This window comes from Macrotis lagotis, chromosome X (genome assembly GCF_037893015.1).
Source record: "Macrotis lagotis isolate mMagLag1 chromosome X, bilby.v1.9.chrom.fasta, whole genome shotgun sequence".
In the NCBI taxonomy this organism is placed as follows: domain Eukaryota; kingdom Metazoa; phylum Chordata; class Mammalia; order Peramelemorphia; family Peramelidae; genus Macrotis; species Macrotis lagotis.
Window position 1 is genome coordinate 636,777,482 of NC_133666.1, and position 15,621 is coordinate 636,793,102.

The 15,621-nt window shown below is 44.3% G+C and overlaps 1 protein-coding gene across 6 annotated transcripts in view; it reads right to left on the reverse strand.

The window, feature by feature from the left end:
• NFIC (nuclear factor I C) overlaps nt 1-15,621 on the reverse strand; it is a 139,082-nt gene that overhangs the window by 12,160 nt on the left and 111,301 nt on the right. For 3 of the 6 annotated variants that reach the window (XM_074204175.1, XM_074204174.1, XM_074204179.1), the window contains 2 exons: nt 13,690-13,775; nt 1,988-2,068 (listed from right to left, as the gene is read on the reverse strand). The exons of 1 other annotated variant lie outside the window; for it this stretch is intronic. In XM_074204175.1, the coding sequence (XP_074060276.1) occupies nt 1,988-2,068; nt 13,690-13,775 (167 nt within the window). Of the gene's footprint in view, nt 1-1,987; nt 2,069-13,689; nt 13,776-15,621 lie in introns of those variants that run through there. 2 more of the 6 variants (XM_074204176.1, XM_074204177.1) reach the window with 1 other exon arrangement.

Below are 15,621 nucleotides of genomic sequence, written 5' to 3' on the forward strand. Positions count from 1 at the left end.
GCTAGGTGGCACAGAGGACAGAGCACCTGGAAGACCCATCTTCCTGAGTTCAAATATGGCTTCTGACATGACCAAGCTGTGTGACCCTGGGCAAGTCGCTTAATCCTATTTTGCCTCAGTTTCCTCAACTGTAAAATTAGGATAATAACAATACCTATCTATGTCTTAGAATTGTTGCAAGGATCAAATGAGAAAGCACTTGGCACAAAGTAGAGGCTATATATAAGCTTATTCCCTTCCTTTTGGCTGCCATATCTCTCCATTTGGCAAGGAGCACCACCTAGTGGTCTACAATATTGCTGATAAAAACACTGACTTCAAGTACAAATTTATTTGCAAGATTTTAGCAAAGAGGATGCTAGATTATGAGCAATATTATCTCATTAAAATAGTGGGAAATGGAGAGGGAAAAAGCATAAAGAAAGCTCATAGAGAGCCCCAACTAATAACATCTGAGGAATTTAAGGATGAAGGGAGAACAAAGAGAAGGAAATTCAAAATGATCAATAAAGATGTTTTATAATAAGATGTTACCACCATTTTTTTTTCACAATGGTGTGACTACATTTGAATTTGAATCTCCTTGTCCCTGGTATGCTATGTAAGAAAACATCAGTGGCACTAAAGAAAGCAAAGCTAGGAAGAAAAGATGGATAAGTTTATAATGGAGTCAGTGGAGGAGAGGATACAATTTTGATAGCACAGAAGGATTCATTTTTGAGGTATCAGAAAGATAATACTAAAGAACTGGAAGGATAAAATCTCAGATTTAATAGTTATCAAAAAAGATAACCAAGAAAATATGAATAACTAAAACCAATAAGTCACTTTTCTATTTATATAAAATCATGGGAATATTGAGGAAATCCCTTATTTGAGTAAAAGAAGGGAATAGGCAAGGTTTTGTAAATAATAATAATAATAATAATATACAGCATACTACATCTTTACAGTCATTCATCTGACTGAAAGGTGTAACAAATTACAGGATCACACATTATTTGGTGATTATTGATAGCATTTGGTTTGATGTAGCAAAATATCGTCTTTAAGACTCTCCTCCAACAAAGCATCTCCCATACATTTGTCCAAAATCATAGCCCTCAAAATAAATAACAATAATGACTATTCACATTTCTATAGATTCTTCGAGATCCACAAACTGCCATGTATATATATATATACAATCTCAGTTCATCCTCATAGAAACTCTGATGAGTTAGTCACTATTATTACTCTCATTTTACAGATGAGGAAACTGAGGTTGAAATTAAGTATCTTGTCCAGTATTAAATGGCTTATAAGTGTCCAAGATGGGATCTGAAGTCTAGTATTCCTGATTCTAAGACCACCCACTTGACCACCTAGCCACCTTAACAGAGATAGCTTTACCAAATGACCCTCTGATTATTAATATCAAATGAGGGATAAAACAAAGAAAAGTATGCTTGCAAAATGTGTTGGGTTATCATCAGGAAGGATGTCCAATCCAGAGTCCATTTGGAGAAGGATTCCCTCTAGGTTGGGAGACCCTCCAAACATTGCTATTTGCTGATTACATCAAGCTCTGGATTTCTGCACAGCTTCTGAAAAGAAACCTAAAATCACCTTAAAGGAGTTGAGTCTAACTACCCCTAAGGTAATGTACAAGATGACCAGATGTAGTTGTATGGTAACTTATACTACAACTGGTCCATTGGTATATGTAAATACCAATAGCCAATGCAATGGGACTAGAGTCCTGCTAGAGGAGTAGGACAGACTTGGAAAACTGATCCCAGGCTTCTCCTGTCTTTATAACACTCAGATTCTTCTGGTGACGTTGCATGGCGGGGAGCTATGGAACAAAGCCCGCGGGGCACCAGACGGGCAGGGTCAGCAAGAGTAGGATGCAGCATGCTACCCAGGGGAATGGCCTAAGGGATGCCATCAGATAAATGAATAACTGGAAAAGGAGATGGACTCCTCATACAGGGGCAAGGTGTACCTGATTGCCTGCACGCTCCACTGGTATCCCTGAAAGGCGAGGAGATTGAAAAGACGGCCCCCAGCATGCTAGATGGATGCCCTGTGGAGAATTTATGGGAGGGCATGGACAAAAGAGAAGGTTGGATGGGTTATAAGCTGTGTCTCAGGTTCCCACATCAACGGGATCCCAGATCACAGGATCAGTGCTGTTCTTATACTGGGGGAGCATAGGCATACCTATGGATGAACTCTTTGGGCAGAAGGCAGAATAAATCTTAGAACCCTGTCACAGTTGGAATGGCCACACAACATAAAACATAAAATTCAGGAACTGAGGGACTTTGGAATATAGGATGTTCTAGCTATGAGAGGGCTTAAGAAATTGCTTGGTTCAATTTCCTATTTTATATATGAGGAAACTGAGTACCACACAAGTGAAGCGCCTGCCCAGGTCACAAAGTGGGAGACTGTCAGCACCGGACCAGGACTTGCCCCATGTGCTACTCTGCCTTTGATCTCTAAGGTGTTTATTATGTCTAAGATTCTCAAATATGAGCTAACAGTCAACATCTAATACACATCCACTTTGTACATATACCTACACTCACACCATATAATTCCTCATATTTGTGTTACATATAACTTTTCTAAAGTGCTTCTCCCCATGATCTCACCTTGTTCTCTTTGGAGGTAAGCAGTAATAACTAATGATAACTAATATATTGCTTTACAATTCATAAAGCAAGCAAGATGCCTAAGGTGGCATTTGAACTCAGATCCTTCTGACTCCACTGAGTCACCTTAAGCTGCACTTAAGAGTCATAAAGACCTTATTATCTCATTTGATCCCTACAACAACCCTGGGAGATAGGTGCTATCCTTTATCTCATTTTACAGATGGGGAACCTAAGGCAGACAAAGCTTAAATGACTTGTCCAGGGGTGACACAGCTAGTAAGTGTCTGAGGCAGAACTCTTAAGATCAACTCTTATTTTCTTGACTCTAGGGTCAGCATTATATTCATAATGCCATCCAGCTGCCAAGTAGGTAGGCAGGGCAAGTACCATGATCTCCATTTTACAGATAGGGGTAGTTGTTCTGCTTCAGCACAAAGCTCATGACATATTTGCTTCTCAGGATAGGGGAGAAAATGTGATTTATTCTGGAGAGGAAACTCCATCTCAGCATCGATGTATATAGTCTTAGAGAGCTGCTGTGGGCAGTGAGAAGTGAGTGATTTGCACTGGGTCATTTAGCCAGCACCCCTATCAGAGGTGGGTACCTAAATCCAGGTCTTCCTAAACACAAATAACAAACCAGGCTGATGTTTATTTTAGTTTCAAAGTTTACTAAGCATTGTGAGTAATCTGTTTTGCGTAAAGCATTATACTATAGCATCACATTGCATCCCAAGGGTACACAGTATTATCATGACAAACTCAGGACAGAACATTGTCTCAATTGTAGTTTGTTCTTATTGTCTATTATTGTGCCGCACTGTAGAAAAATACATGGCATCATCAATATGTCAGCCTATGAGCACAATTCAGTGTATTCTTGTGATACAATGGATTATCCTAACAGCCCACTAGCACATAGCCTATAGCACAGAGCACTGCGACTCTCAGGACTAAAGCATTTTCTGATCACAACATGCCCTTCCCCGTCCTGGCCTTCATGGATCTACATGGGCCAGGTGGAGGGCTTGCAGTCCAGGGGTAGGCTGAACCTGCCAGCCGACTGGGCACAGGGATCCCTGCAACTGACATTCAGCAGTTTTTCCCATCTCAGCCTTCCACTGGACCCTGCCCAGCTCCAGAGTGTTCGGCCCTTGAGGTTCCCAGCGGGAGATATAACAGCTGCTAGGGGTTGGGGGGGGGGGACGCTGAAAGCTGGACCTGATTCCTTTAAAAGGAACCTCCCGCCTCCCCCTACCTTTGGCTCTGGCCACAGTCTGATGGAAGGCAGCCATCAGAAGGCTGGGGCGACCAATCAGATCTGCTGGAAAAGCAAGCCTGCCTCTCTGGTCCGCCCCTCAGGTTGTTGCTAGGGTAGGGGGGCAAGGCTTGGGGTGGTGAGTGGGGAGCCTCAAAGCCTAGTACCTAGTTATAGTAGAGGGTGGACCTCCTGAGTCAATTGGGGAAGAGAAATTCTAGCCCTCTCTGCTCCTGCACCGAGCCCCTCACCACCCCCAAAGCAATCCTGCTCCTTCCAACCAGCCTTTACCTAGAGAATCAGCTCAGCCATTGATCTTGCCGCACTATTGTTCCCTGAGCCTGGCTCTCCAGCCCCTCCCCCACCCCAAGTTCAAGTTCATCTTGCCATTACCTCATGTCTGGTTTCCGTTGGCAACCAGACAGGCTTTAGGTGTGACCCTCCCTCCTCTTGTGAGCAGTTCCCTAGCCTTTGATGCCTGGTCCTCTTCCTTCCTTCCTTCCTTCCTTCTCCCCCCATTCTGGCCCTTTCTCTTCCTGGGCTCTAAGAGGGGAGGTAGGGAAGGGAAAGCATTTCAGACTAGGGACATAGCCTGAGCAGAAGCTTAAAGATGGGGAGATGGACTGCTTGAGGATGTAATATGTGCTGGCAAAATTCCATAGAGATTGTGAAATCTCAGCTTTCCTTCCAGTGCCCCCTTCCTCACTGCACCCCTACCCCTAAGTCCACTCCTCTTCCTCAGCATCACCCTACACCTTCTTCCTAAAGAGCATTGGCCAGAGCTGAAGACTGAAGACGAAGCAGCCTGTGTTAATAGCCCCAGTTAACACAAGATTCAGCTTTTGTTAAGTTGGTGGAATACTTGACAAACATCTGTGGTCCACACAACAACCTAGTCAGCTAGACAAGTGTAGGTAGTATTCTTTTTATTTTTTTAACTTGTGAGGCAATTGGGGTTAAGTGACTTGCCCAAGGTCACACAGCTAGAATGTATCAAGTGTCTGAGACTGGAATTGAATTCAGGTCCTTTGGACTTTAAAGCTGATGCTCTATTCACTGTGCCACCCAACTGCCCCCTGGTATTCTTATATTACAGGGGAGGAACCTGAAGTTCAGAGAGTTCAAGATGAACTGTGTCAGAGGCAGGATTTGAAACAAGGTCTTACCAGCCTTTGAGAAGAGCACTATTGCCATGATCATACACTGATTTTTTTTCATTTTAGTTCAACTCTTCTAATGACTGCCTCAATGCGACCTTGGAAAAGTCACTTCCCTTTTCTAGGTCTCATTTTTTGTTCCTGTGATATAAAGAAGTTAGGCAGATGAACTCTAGGGGCCTTCCAATTTTGACATTTAAAGGTTCACAGTCCTTTTCAGAGTTGACATTTTGGAGACTTAGCATTCAGGTGAATAAGATATTAGGTCTAAACCCAGACAGAGGGAAGGCGGAGTGGCCACCTGGATATCTTGGGGAATACTTTTGCTTTCTGGCCCTTCATCAAAGGAAAAATGCACAGCAGTGCCCTCTGTTCCTCCTATATGACCCAAGCACTGGGTCCATTCCTTTTGTCACCAATACAAACTGGGCATTGTTTTTGAAAGTTCCTATTCTCTGGAAAGCTTTTCCTGACCATTTCAACCCATACTCACCTCCAAATTCCTCACAGTGTAACACAGGCTTTAGTGTGACTTAAGTATTATTGTTTCCTTTTGTTTTAGAATTGTTTCTTAAGTGTGAGTTTAGACTCACACTTGTGAACCCCCAAGGATTGGGACATTGTCTCCTTCCTGATTATACTTCCCCAGGGCTAGAGTACTCAGTCAATATTTGTTGATTGGGACCATGGAAGCATCAGGATAACATGTTTTTCTATCTCAGGCATTTGAGTGAAATCAATTGTGGGAGGGCCTGAGGCCCTGCCCATAACCCTAGACATCCTTGATACATAACATTTACTGAAATAGCTTTTTTAGGACATGGGATATCAGAGCTGGAAGGGGCCTTAGGACAGAGAATGTTATCAAGATGAGAGATTATTATTATTATAATCTAAAGCTTCAATCATTGGGTGCTACTGACTCTAAAGGTAACATTCTATTCCTGTAACTCCTTTCATCTCTATTTCCATTACAGACTATATTTTGTCTCCATTGGAGAGCTGACATTTTGAAGACCATTATTTGGTTTTTATGACTACCAGCTATCCCTAAAATACTCTTGGGAAAAAAAGGTCTGAAAAATAACACAAGCATTCTAATGACAGAAAAAAAAAACAAAGCTGAGATTTCACAATCTCTATGGAATTTTGCCAGCATGGCTCATATCCTTGAGCAGCCCATCTCCCCATCTTTAAGCTTCTGCTCAGGCTATGTCCTTGGTCTGAAATGCATTCCCTTCCCTACGCCCCTCTTAGAATCTCTAACTTCCTTCAAGCCTTAGCTCAGGTGCCACCTCCTCCGAGACCCCCCCAAGTTGCTGATTCTCTCTCCTCGGATGATCTTCTATTTATTTATCTGGGTAGATGTGATGTTCTCCCTTTTCCCTTATGCAGTATAGTTTAATGCGAGTTCCTTAAGGGTAGAGACCATTTCCAATTTTGTCTTTGAATTTTCTGACACAGTATCTTGAACATAGCCTAATAAACATTCATTTAGTTGAACTAAAAGTTAAAGCTTCAGAATAGACAATGACTGAATTGGAATGGACTTTAGAACATAGAACATCAGACATCTGAGGACCTGAAAACATAGAACACTGAATGTCAGAGCTAGAAGGGACCTAAGTAATCCTTTAATCCAGCCCCCTTGATTTTACAGGTGGAAAAACTGAAGCCAAGACATGAGAAATGATCTGCCACAGTTGAGCATTGAGTAACAGAGCCAAGTTTAGAGACAGTTTTTTTTTTTTAGGTTTTTGCAAGGCAAATGGGGTTAAGTGGCTTGCCCAAGGCCACACAGCTAGGTAATTATTAAGTGTCTGAGAACCCAGGTACTCCTGACTCCAATGCCGGTGGTTTATCCACTGGGTCACCTAGCCGCCCCTAGAGACAGTTCTGAAGCCAGACCTCCCTCTGTGGTGACTTTTGCTTGCCTTTTAAGAGGGCCCATGAAATTCATTAGACTCTGGTTGTCATTGGATAGATATTTGGTGTTGGAGATGACAGGAATGGATTGTCAGTTGAATTTGCTCGGATACCCCATATATCATAGGAATGGCTCTGGGTCCTATAACTTGCTGTACTCTCTATACCCAGCATGAGCCTGCACTGTCTACCTTAGGGAAGCCTGGGCCCCTGAACCCCTGCCTTGTCTCTCCCCACTCCAGGCCATCCTCCACTCAGCTGTCAAAAGGAACTTCCTAAAGCCTAAGTCTGACTACCATGTCTCTCCCCATCCACTCAATAAACTGTAGTGTCGTCCTATCACCTCCAGGATCAAATATAAAATCTTCTCTTTGGGACTTTTAAAACCTTTCATAATCTGGCCCCTTCCTAACTTTCCAATCTTTTTTTTTCTTTTTGGAGATTGTATTTTTCTATTTTGCTCAGATTGGGAGCATTCCAACCATTAGTGGGCCCAATCTCATTGCTGACTGGTAAGGAAACTTAAAATTTCTTGGTTTCTGATCCAGACCCTTCTGCTCCAGGGTCTTACATACTGATAGGATGTAGTTTGGACACCTAATCACCAATACCCCTACTGCTGCTCAGAATTCCTGAACTCAAGGGAGCCCCCCAGCCTCCGCCCTCCAGAAGCAGGGCTGACATGTGTTGGCTTCTATGCCTAGTCCCCTTCCCTCCCTTCCATGTGGCTTTCCCCCAGGTTCCTCAAAAAGGACACTGCTTTTTTCTTACTTGTCTGACAGCTCTTTCTCAGACTTCTTTGATGGATTATCCTGCATGGGGCAGGATTTGCCCCAAGGTGCTGTCCTGGCCCTCTTCTCTCTCTGCAGTCACCCTCTTGGTGAGCATCTGCTTCCCATGGGTTCAATCATCTTCTCTCTCTAGATGATTCCCAGATCTAGAGATCTAGCCCTCATTTTTCTTCTGATTGCCTTTCCAGGTGCTCAGGTATACATTCTTGATTACTCATACTCCCCAATCCAAAAACAGTCAATAAATGGCCAAGTCATGTTGCTTCTAACTCCACTACATCTTTTTTTTTTTTAGGTTTTTTATTTGCTAGGCAAATGGGGTTAAGTGGCTTGCCCAAGGCCACACAGCTAGGTAATTATTAAGTGTCTGAGACCGGATTTGAACCCAGGTACTCCTGACTCCAGGGCTGGTGCTTTATCCACTGCACCACCTAGCCACCCCTTAACTCCACGACATCTTGGTTGAGTTTCCTTCGCTCCACTGACACCACTACCACCCTGGATCAAATTCTTATCACCACCTTACCACCTGGGACTATTGCAATAGCTTCCTAATCAGTCTCCCTGACTAGACATTTTCCCTTCTCCAAACCATCTTGTCAAATTAATATTCTGAAAATACAGGCATCACCATGTTATTCCTTTGCTCAATAAATTCCTGTGGCTCCCCTATTACCCCAGGGTCATTCATGCAAATTCCTGTATTTGCCATTTAAAACCCTTCACAGGGTTTGCCCCAGGACTCCCTTTGCAGACTTATTATATATTACCCCCTTCCCCTTCAGCCAAACCAGTTGCCTTGTTCTCCATCTCACATGACACACCTTCCACCTCTCCTCTCCATGTGTTTCCACAGACTGTCTCCCCATGGCTACAACACACTCCTTGCTCACCTCTGGTTTGTAGCATCCTTAGCTCCTTTCAAAGCTCAACTCAAATACCATCTCTTCTAGAATGCCTTTTCTAGATCTCTCCAGAAGCTAATACTTCTCTCCCTCAATATTGTATATACTTATATGTATAAATTGTTTCCCACAATTGACTGGAAGCTCCTTAAGGAGAGAGGATGCTCATTTTTGTCTCTGTAGATCTAATATCTAACGCAGTGCTTAGGAGGGATTTTATCAAAGTTTACTGATTAATTGAAGTGACCATATGTCCCCCATTGTGAGATCCTGAGGCAGGCCCTCTCACACTGAGATAGGACACAGGAAACAATTATTAAATAATGACTAGGTACTAAGAACTTTGCTAAATGCTGAGGATAGAAGTAAAAAGGAAGTCTTCCAGGAGCTTATAATCTAATGGAGGAAGACAATGCACAAAAGGAAGCTGAAGGGGAGAGGTGTTTCAGAGTTCTATTTATTTGGATGTTTTTCCTTTTATCAAGTTCATGCACCTATTAGAAAAACAGCAAACTATTCAAATTCTGGGTTCAAATTTAGCCTCAGACTTTTATTGGTTATGTGACCTGAGGCAAATCACTTACCCTCTCTGTGTCTCAATTTCCTCATCTGTAAAGTGGGAATAATAGTACCTATCTCCCAAGGATATGAAAATAAAATGACATATCTGAAGGTACTTTGTAAACCTTAAGTATCATACAAATGCTAGTTATCATCATCATCTACAATGCTAAAAAATGTTGAAGTCAGAGGACCCAGATTCAGTTCCCAATTCTTTCACTTACTCTGCCACTTGAATGACTTTTAGCAAGGATCTTAAACCTCTCTGGGCCTCAGTTTCCTCATTTGTAAAATGACAGTATTAGGCTAGATGCTAAAATTTAGTTACAGGTTAGTGAAAATAAAGATGTCGGGTGTTTTTTCCTAACCAAGTTCATGAATAGCTTGGGGGTACATAGACCCTAGGTTAGAAATCTCTGATTTAGACATTCTTCCTTTGTTAACACAGCTTGAAGATAGACCTTATTTTGTCTTAGAAATTTCCCTAGAATTTGACTTTTAAGTACCCTTTTCTTTCCTGCCAGCTCCCTACTCCTAAACCCCTTTGTTGGGATATTAGACTTGAAGCTTTTCATACCTTGGACAGTGACACCCCATGTATGTGGCAGCTTGAGGACCAGAGAGAGGGAGATTCATAAACAAAGGCTCAGGGTCAACCCTGAGGGCCATTTCTGTCCCTCATGACCCTCTACAGGATGAAGACAGTTTCACCCCGAATTGGGAGAAATGGGGAAACTTAGAAGTTGTAGAATGGGCACTAGACTTTGGAGAACAAGTTCTTTTTCTTTTGAGGAAAGCTGGGGACCCAAACAAGGAGACTTGAGCAAGGGAACCCAGTAGCTAGAGGAAGGGTGGGGCCTTCACTCAATCCTCCCCATAGGTATCTGTTATTTTGGAAGTGGGGTTAGGAGAGGGGTCAGGTTTTTTTGGAATAAAGCCATTGAATCATTATAGTCAATTGAGGGAGGGTTTTTGATTGCTCACTTGATTCTTTTTATTTTTTAGGTTTTTTTTTCCCAAGGCAAATGGAGTTAAGTGGCTTGCCCAAGGCCACACAGCTAGGTAATTATTAAGTGTCTGAGACCGGATTTGAACCCAGGTACTCCTGACTCCAGGGCAAGTGCTTTATCCACTACACCATCTAGCCACCCCGACTCTTTTTTTTTTTTAAGGTTTTGTTGTTTTTTGTTTTTTTTTTTTGCAAGGCAATGGGGTTAAGTGGCTTGCCCAAAGGCCACACAGCTAGGGAATTATTAAGTGTCTGAGGTCGCATTTGAACTCAGGTCCTCCTGACTCCAGGGCCAGTGCTCTATCCACTGTGCCACCTAGCTGCCCCGACCTGACTTCTAATGGCAGGAAGAAGCCCCAGCCTCTATTGAGAAACAGGCAAAGTTGGCACAGTTCATTCTGTTACTTCTGGGGAGTGGGGCAGAGAGTGTGAACAGCATCTGTAGGGTGTGGGAAAGAGTTTGGCTGAGAAAAGGAAATTAATAGGGCTTCCTGGGGGGTGCATAATGCTATGACTTGTCATAAAGACATATAAAGAAAGCTCCAGGGAAAGAACCCAACATCATCCTTCTCTAAGGCAGCCCTGATCCCTCTGGAAATACAGGCAATCAGGTGTAGACAGCTATTGCCTCTGAAGCTGATGACCTGGTTCTCACCCCTTGGCATTGCCCCTGTCTCCTTGATTCTTATTTTCCCATTAGAATTATTGCCAGATGGGCTGTGTTGGTTTTTGGCACACTGGGCTTTGGGAACCCCATGGGTCGGGCCAAAGCTATTGTTAATGGAGTCCCTTTGAGGATAGTGGGGGAGGGCCTAAACCGGAAGATTCAAAAGCCCTTCAGTCCAGATGTTGGGAGCTGTAGGGAAAGTTGTTCCTCCCATCTCATGTCCCTGATGGGCCAAGAAACATAAAACTGGGGTCCCACTAGCTGACAGTTGGCTGGCCCCTTATCCCTATGACATTTATGAAAGCATAGATCTGTCAACTTTTGTGCAAGGGGACTTGAGTTCCATTTTAGAATCTGGGCTCCTCCCTTTGGGGACCTGGGGTTTCAGGGATAACCAGTGCCTCCAGTCCAAAATCATCCCTCCAAGAGCTAACTCTTTGTATATATAAACCTCTACCAAAATGTTCTGATGCCTGAACTCTTTCCTTTGGCCCCTACTCATCACCACTAGGGTGTAGAGAAACAATTCATTTCAATTCACTCATTAATAAATGTCCCAGACTCTTTGTTCTCAGAAATCTTTGCCCAGCATATAAAATTCTCAGACTATAGGGTCTTAGAACATAGAGTGCCAGAGCAAAGAGAACCCTTTGAACACAGAATATCAGAGAGATATGGAGGGACCTTAGAAATTAAAATGTTGAAGCTGAAAATGATCTTAGAAAACAGAATATCAGCATTGGAAGTAACCTTAGAAGCCAGAACACCAGAGCTGGGAAACCCTTCGAATACAGAATAACAGAGTTGGGAGAGACTTCAGAGTCTAGAATGTCAGCACTGGAAGTGTAGTGATCTTTGATTTGTGAATGCCTTTAAAACATAAAACTTAGCAAAAGCACAAGAGCTGCCAAATCCTCACCTGCCACCAGCCCTGGGAGATAGGCCATGCCAGCATAACTGTCTTTTAGATAAAGAAGCTGAGATTCAGCAAAGTAAGTGATTTGCATATATTCTAACAGTAAGTACTGGGACCAGGATTCAGGAACCATTCTCCTGACTACAATAGTGACTCTCTTTCTATTACATTGTTCTAGAGCTGGAACATAGCAAAATATATTAGACATAGATTGTCCAAATTGGAAGGGACCTTCCATAGCATCTGCTCTGACCTCCCCATTTTACAAATGAGGATCCAGAGATGTGAAACGGAGTACTCCAAGGTCATGGAGAGCCCCAGGCAGTGCTTCGATAGAACCTGTTTCTCTTGTCTGACCCAGTGCTCTTTCTACTGTCCCATACTGCCCTTTAGACTTGAGAAAGTCTTTGCTTCCCCCCACCCCAATCCCACACCCTTTCCTCTCTTTCAGGCAAAACTTCTAGCCCAGAATCTCCCCCAGCTGTACTCCTCTCTTCCCTTATTCCTAGGACTTGAAGATTCAACAAGGAGAAGGTTCGACTGGTGATTTGCCATCCCTGTTGATGGGGGAAACTGGGGCATGGTGCTCCTGAGCTACCAACAAAAAGCCTCCAACCACAGCAGACCCTAGGTCTTTTCATTCACAGCTGCCTCAGTTTTTAACACCATTCTGGAACAAAGTACTTTCCCTACTGTTCTTCAAGGACCCCCTCTTCCTGGTTATTGGTGGAGTGGAAGGCACATTGGGTCTGCAGTCTGAGGACAAGGGCTCAAATTCTGACTCTTGGTATTTATTAAGTTGCATAATCTTGGACAAGTCACTTTCCTTTGCTAGGAACAAGTTTGTTTATTAAATCAAGAGTTTGGACTAAATGAACTTTCATTGAAATTCCACAATCTGCTGTGCTGTGCCCTCATTAGGTTTGCCTAATATATGGCTTTCATTTGCCATCTGGACAAGAGTTGGGCTATGAAGCTGAGAGATGCCCCGGTCCACTACTGAAACCCCTGGCTCATTTCATCTTCCTCTCTGTGCCTCAGGTTGGTGTGGGATAAAGGACAACCACAGTTTGCCTGAGTGTAGCTGGGCTGACCTGAGTTCCTTCCTCTGGGTAATAATGATGATAATAATAATTATTATCATAAGACTAATAATAGTGAATATTGTTGATGTGCATGAAGGCTTACAAAGAACTTGTCTCACGATAACCCTGTGAAGCAGGCATTGAAAAGGGTCCTTCTTCCATTTCCTTGGTGAGGAGGAAACAGGCTGAGATGTGACTCACTCCTGGTCATATAGCTCAGAAGGGTGGAGACCAGGATTCAAATCCAGATCTCCTGACTGAAGTCCAGCGTTTATGGTATTTCATCCTGTTGGCTCTCAGTTCTAGATGGACCCCTAAATTGGGAGGTGGTGACCCTCACCTACAGACTCTTCCCTTCCTAATTTTCTACTATAGTTGTTTACATGCCTGGTCTGGATGGAGGTGGGCAGAGTTCTTAGAGCTGACCCTAAATAATATTAATGATGATAATGATGAAAACAAAAGCTTACATTTTTATAGCCCTTAAGCTCTGGGCTAGCTTGTACTCTATGGTGGTCTTTCTCACCTCATCCCACGGCTAGTGAGTGGCAGAGACCCTAATCGGTTAGGCTAGTCTGTGTCTACATCTGGCCAGCTGTTCCCCCAATCTCCAAGAGCCCAGAGAGCCCTGGACCATAAAATCTGGCTAGTGGGTGGCTGATGATCCCCAAAAGGGGAGACAGAAGGGAGCTGACACGCGATTTCCACCCCAGACCAGTTTCTCCACTCCCCTGCTCCCAGCTCCCTCCCAGGCCCTCTCAACTCTTACCTGTGCCTGATAAATCCCCCCTGGATCCCTTGGTCCTAATCCCACAAAGGGACGGTTTGCAGGGGGCGTGCTGGGCGCAGAGTAGGCTGCGGGAAGGAGAGACCAAGAGCCCATTAGTGGGGGGGGGGTGAGGCTGGGAGCCCCTCTCAAGGCCATTCAAGCCCAGCGCGCTCTCTCTCCTGCTGCTGGGGGGTCAGCTGTCCACCCCAGCACTGCCTCAGATCTCAACCTCCCCAGGTTCAAAGTCTAAACGTTTATCTAGTGGCTTTGACAGAACTTAGCCAAAGAGACACTGCTCCCACACCCCCAAACCTTCAACTGTCTGGGGTGGGTGTGGACAGAACCACCATCCGCAGCACCACCACATGGGGCATGCCTGCGTTGCAGTCATTTCCCTCTATCATCCAAGTCATCTAGGGGACCTCCTAGGTCAGTGAATGAGAAGAGGCAGGGAGAGGATAAAAATTTCATAATTCATAACTACTTGTGAATTATTCAGCTGCTTCCCTTGCCCACCCATCTCCCTTACCCCTCCCCTTCTGATGCCTGGACCTGCATCCCTCTCTGGGCTCTATGAATAATTGAGTGCATTTTATTTATTAATTTTCCTCTATGCAAGTGCATAGGGATGGGTGTGTGTTTGCATCCACACATATATTTTAATATAGGCGATTAAATTTCATCGATGAGTAAATAATTCACTCCTGGACTGCCTGGGGAGGCCAGCCTCAGACAGGTTGGGACCAGAGGTTGGTGGGAGATTGTGGGGGTCACGGTTTTGGAGGAAGATTTCTGGGGGAGGGGGTAGAGAGCTGACACAAGGGCTTTTGTAAAGTCTGAGCCGAGCCAGGATGGAGCTCAGTAAGAAAGAGCAAGAGGCAGCATGGCAAAGTGCAAAGATTGATGGAATGGGAGCCAGGAGACCCAGGGTCTAGTCCCCCTTCTGCCATCAGATCACTGCATCATATTGGGCAAGCCACACCCATTCTCTGAGCCACAGTTTCTTCTTTTTCAGAGTGGAATAGTGAACAAGAAAGTCTCTAAGTTCCAGTTCTCCAAGTCCACATTCCCAGACCTAAAGGCCCTCCTTCCCAGTCTGTGCAAGGTCCCTCTGGTTCTGTGTTCTGAGTTCTCTGCCAGCTCTGTCATTTGGTGGTCTTTTCCAATGCCAAGATTCTCTCTTGGTTTCTGCCTGTGTCTAAGTAGGAGGCAGCACTGGACTGGGAGTCAGGAGACCAGGGTTTGCGTTCTGGTTCTGTTGCTAACATTTGAGAGGCCACATCTGCTTTTCCGAGCTCTACTGAATCCATATTAGATTTGATTTATCCAATCCCGTGGAGACCCCAAGATGGAAAATGAAGGCTCCTTTCCTTTGTCCCAAAGGCTAGGAAAATGATGGGCAGAAAGGAGACAAGAGAAGCTCCTCAGGCAACAGAAACTCAATGTTCTGCTGTGTTGGGGAGGGGGGAGTTTTGTGAGTTGGGGGCATAGTTCACTGGAGCTGGTTGACCTTTCATTTCATTAGTTCTTGATTGAGAGTGTGACAGGAAGCCCCCAGGGGAGTTTGGGGAAGTCTAGGATGGAGTTTGGGAAATGGGGTTGGACACAGAAAGCAAAGAGGTGGAGGAAAGAGGTGACCAGATGGTTCTGAATATGAAGATTGGGTAGGGAGGTATGGATGGATTAGTGGATTCAGAGCTGGAAGGGACCAGAGAACGCAGACCATGAGACATAACACCGTATGGCTGGAAAAGACTTTAGAATACAGAACAGAGACTGCCAGAGCTGGAAGGGGACACAAAACATAGAACATGAGAGGAGAAGACCTTAGAACACAGAACACAGAATGTCAGAGACAGAATAGAGGCCAACCAATGGAGAATTGGCAGTGTCCTGAGTAACTGCCCAGTCCGGGTCCCTGTGAGACAGGAA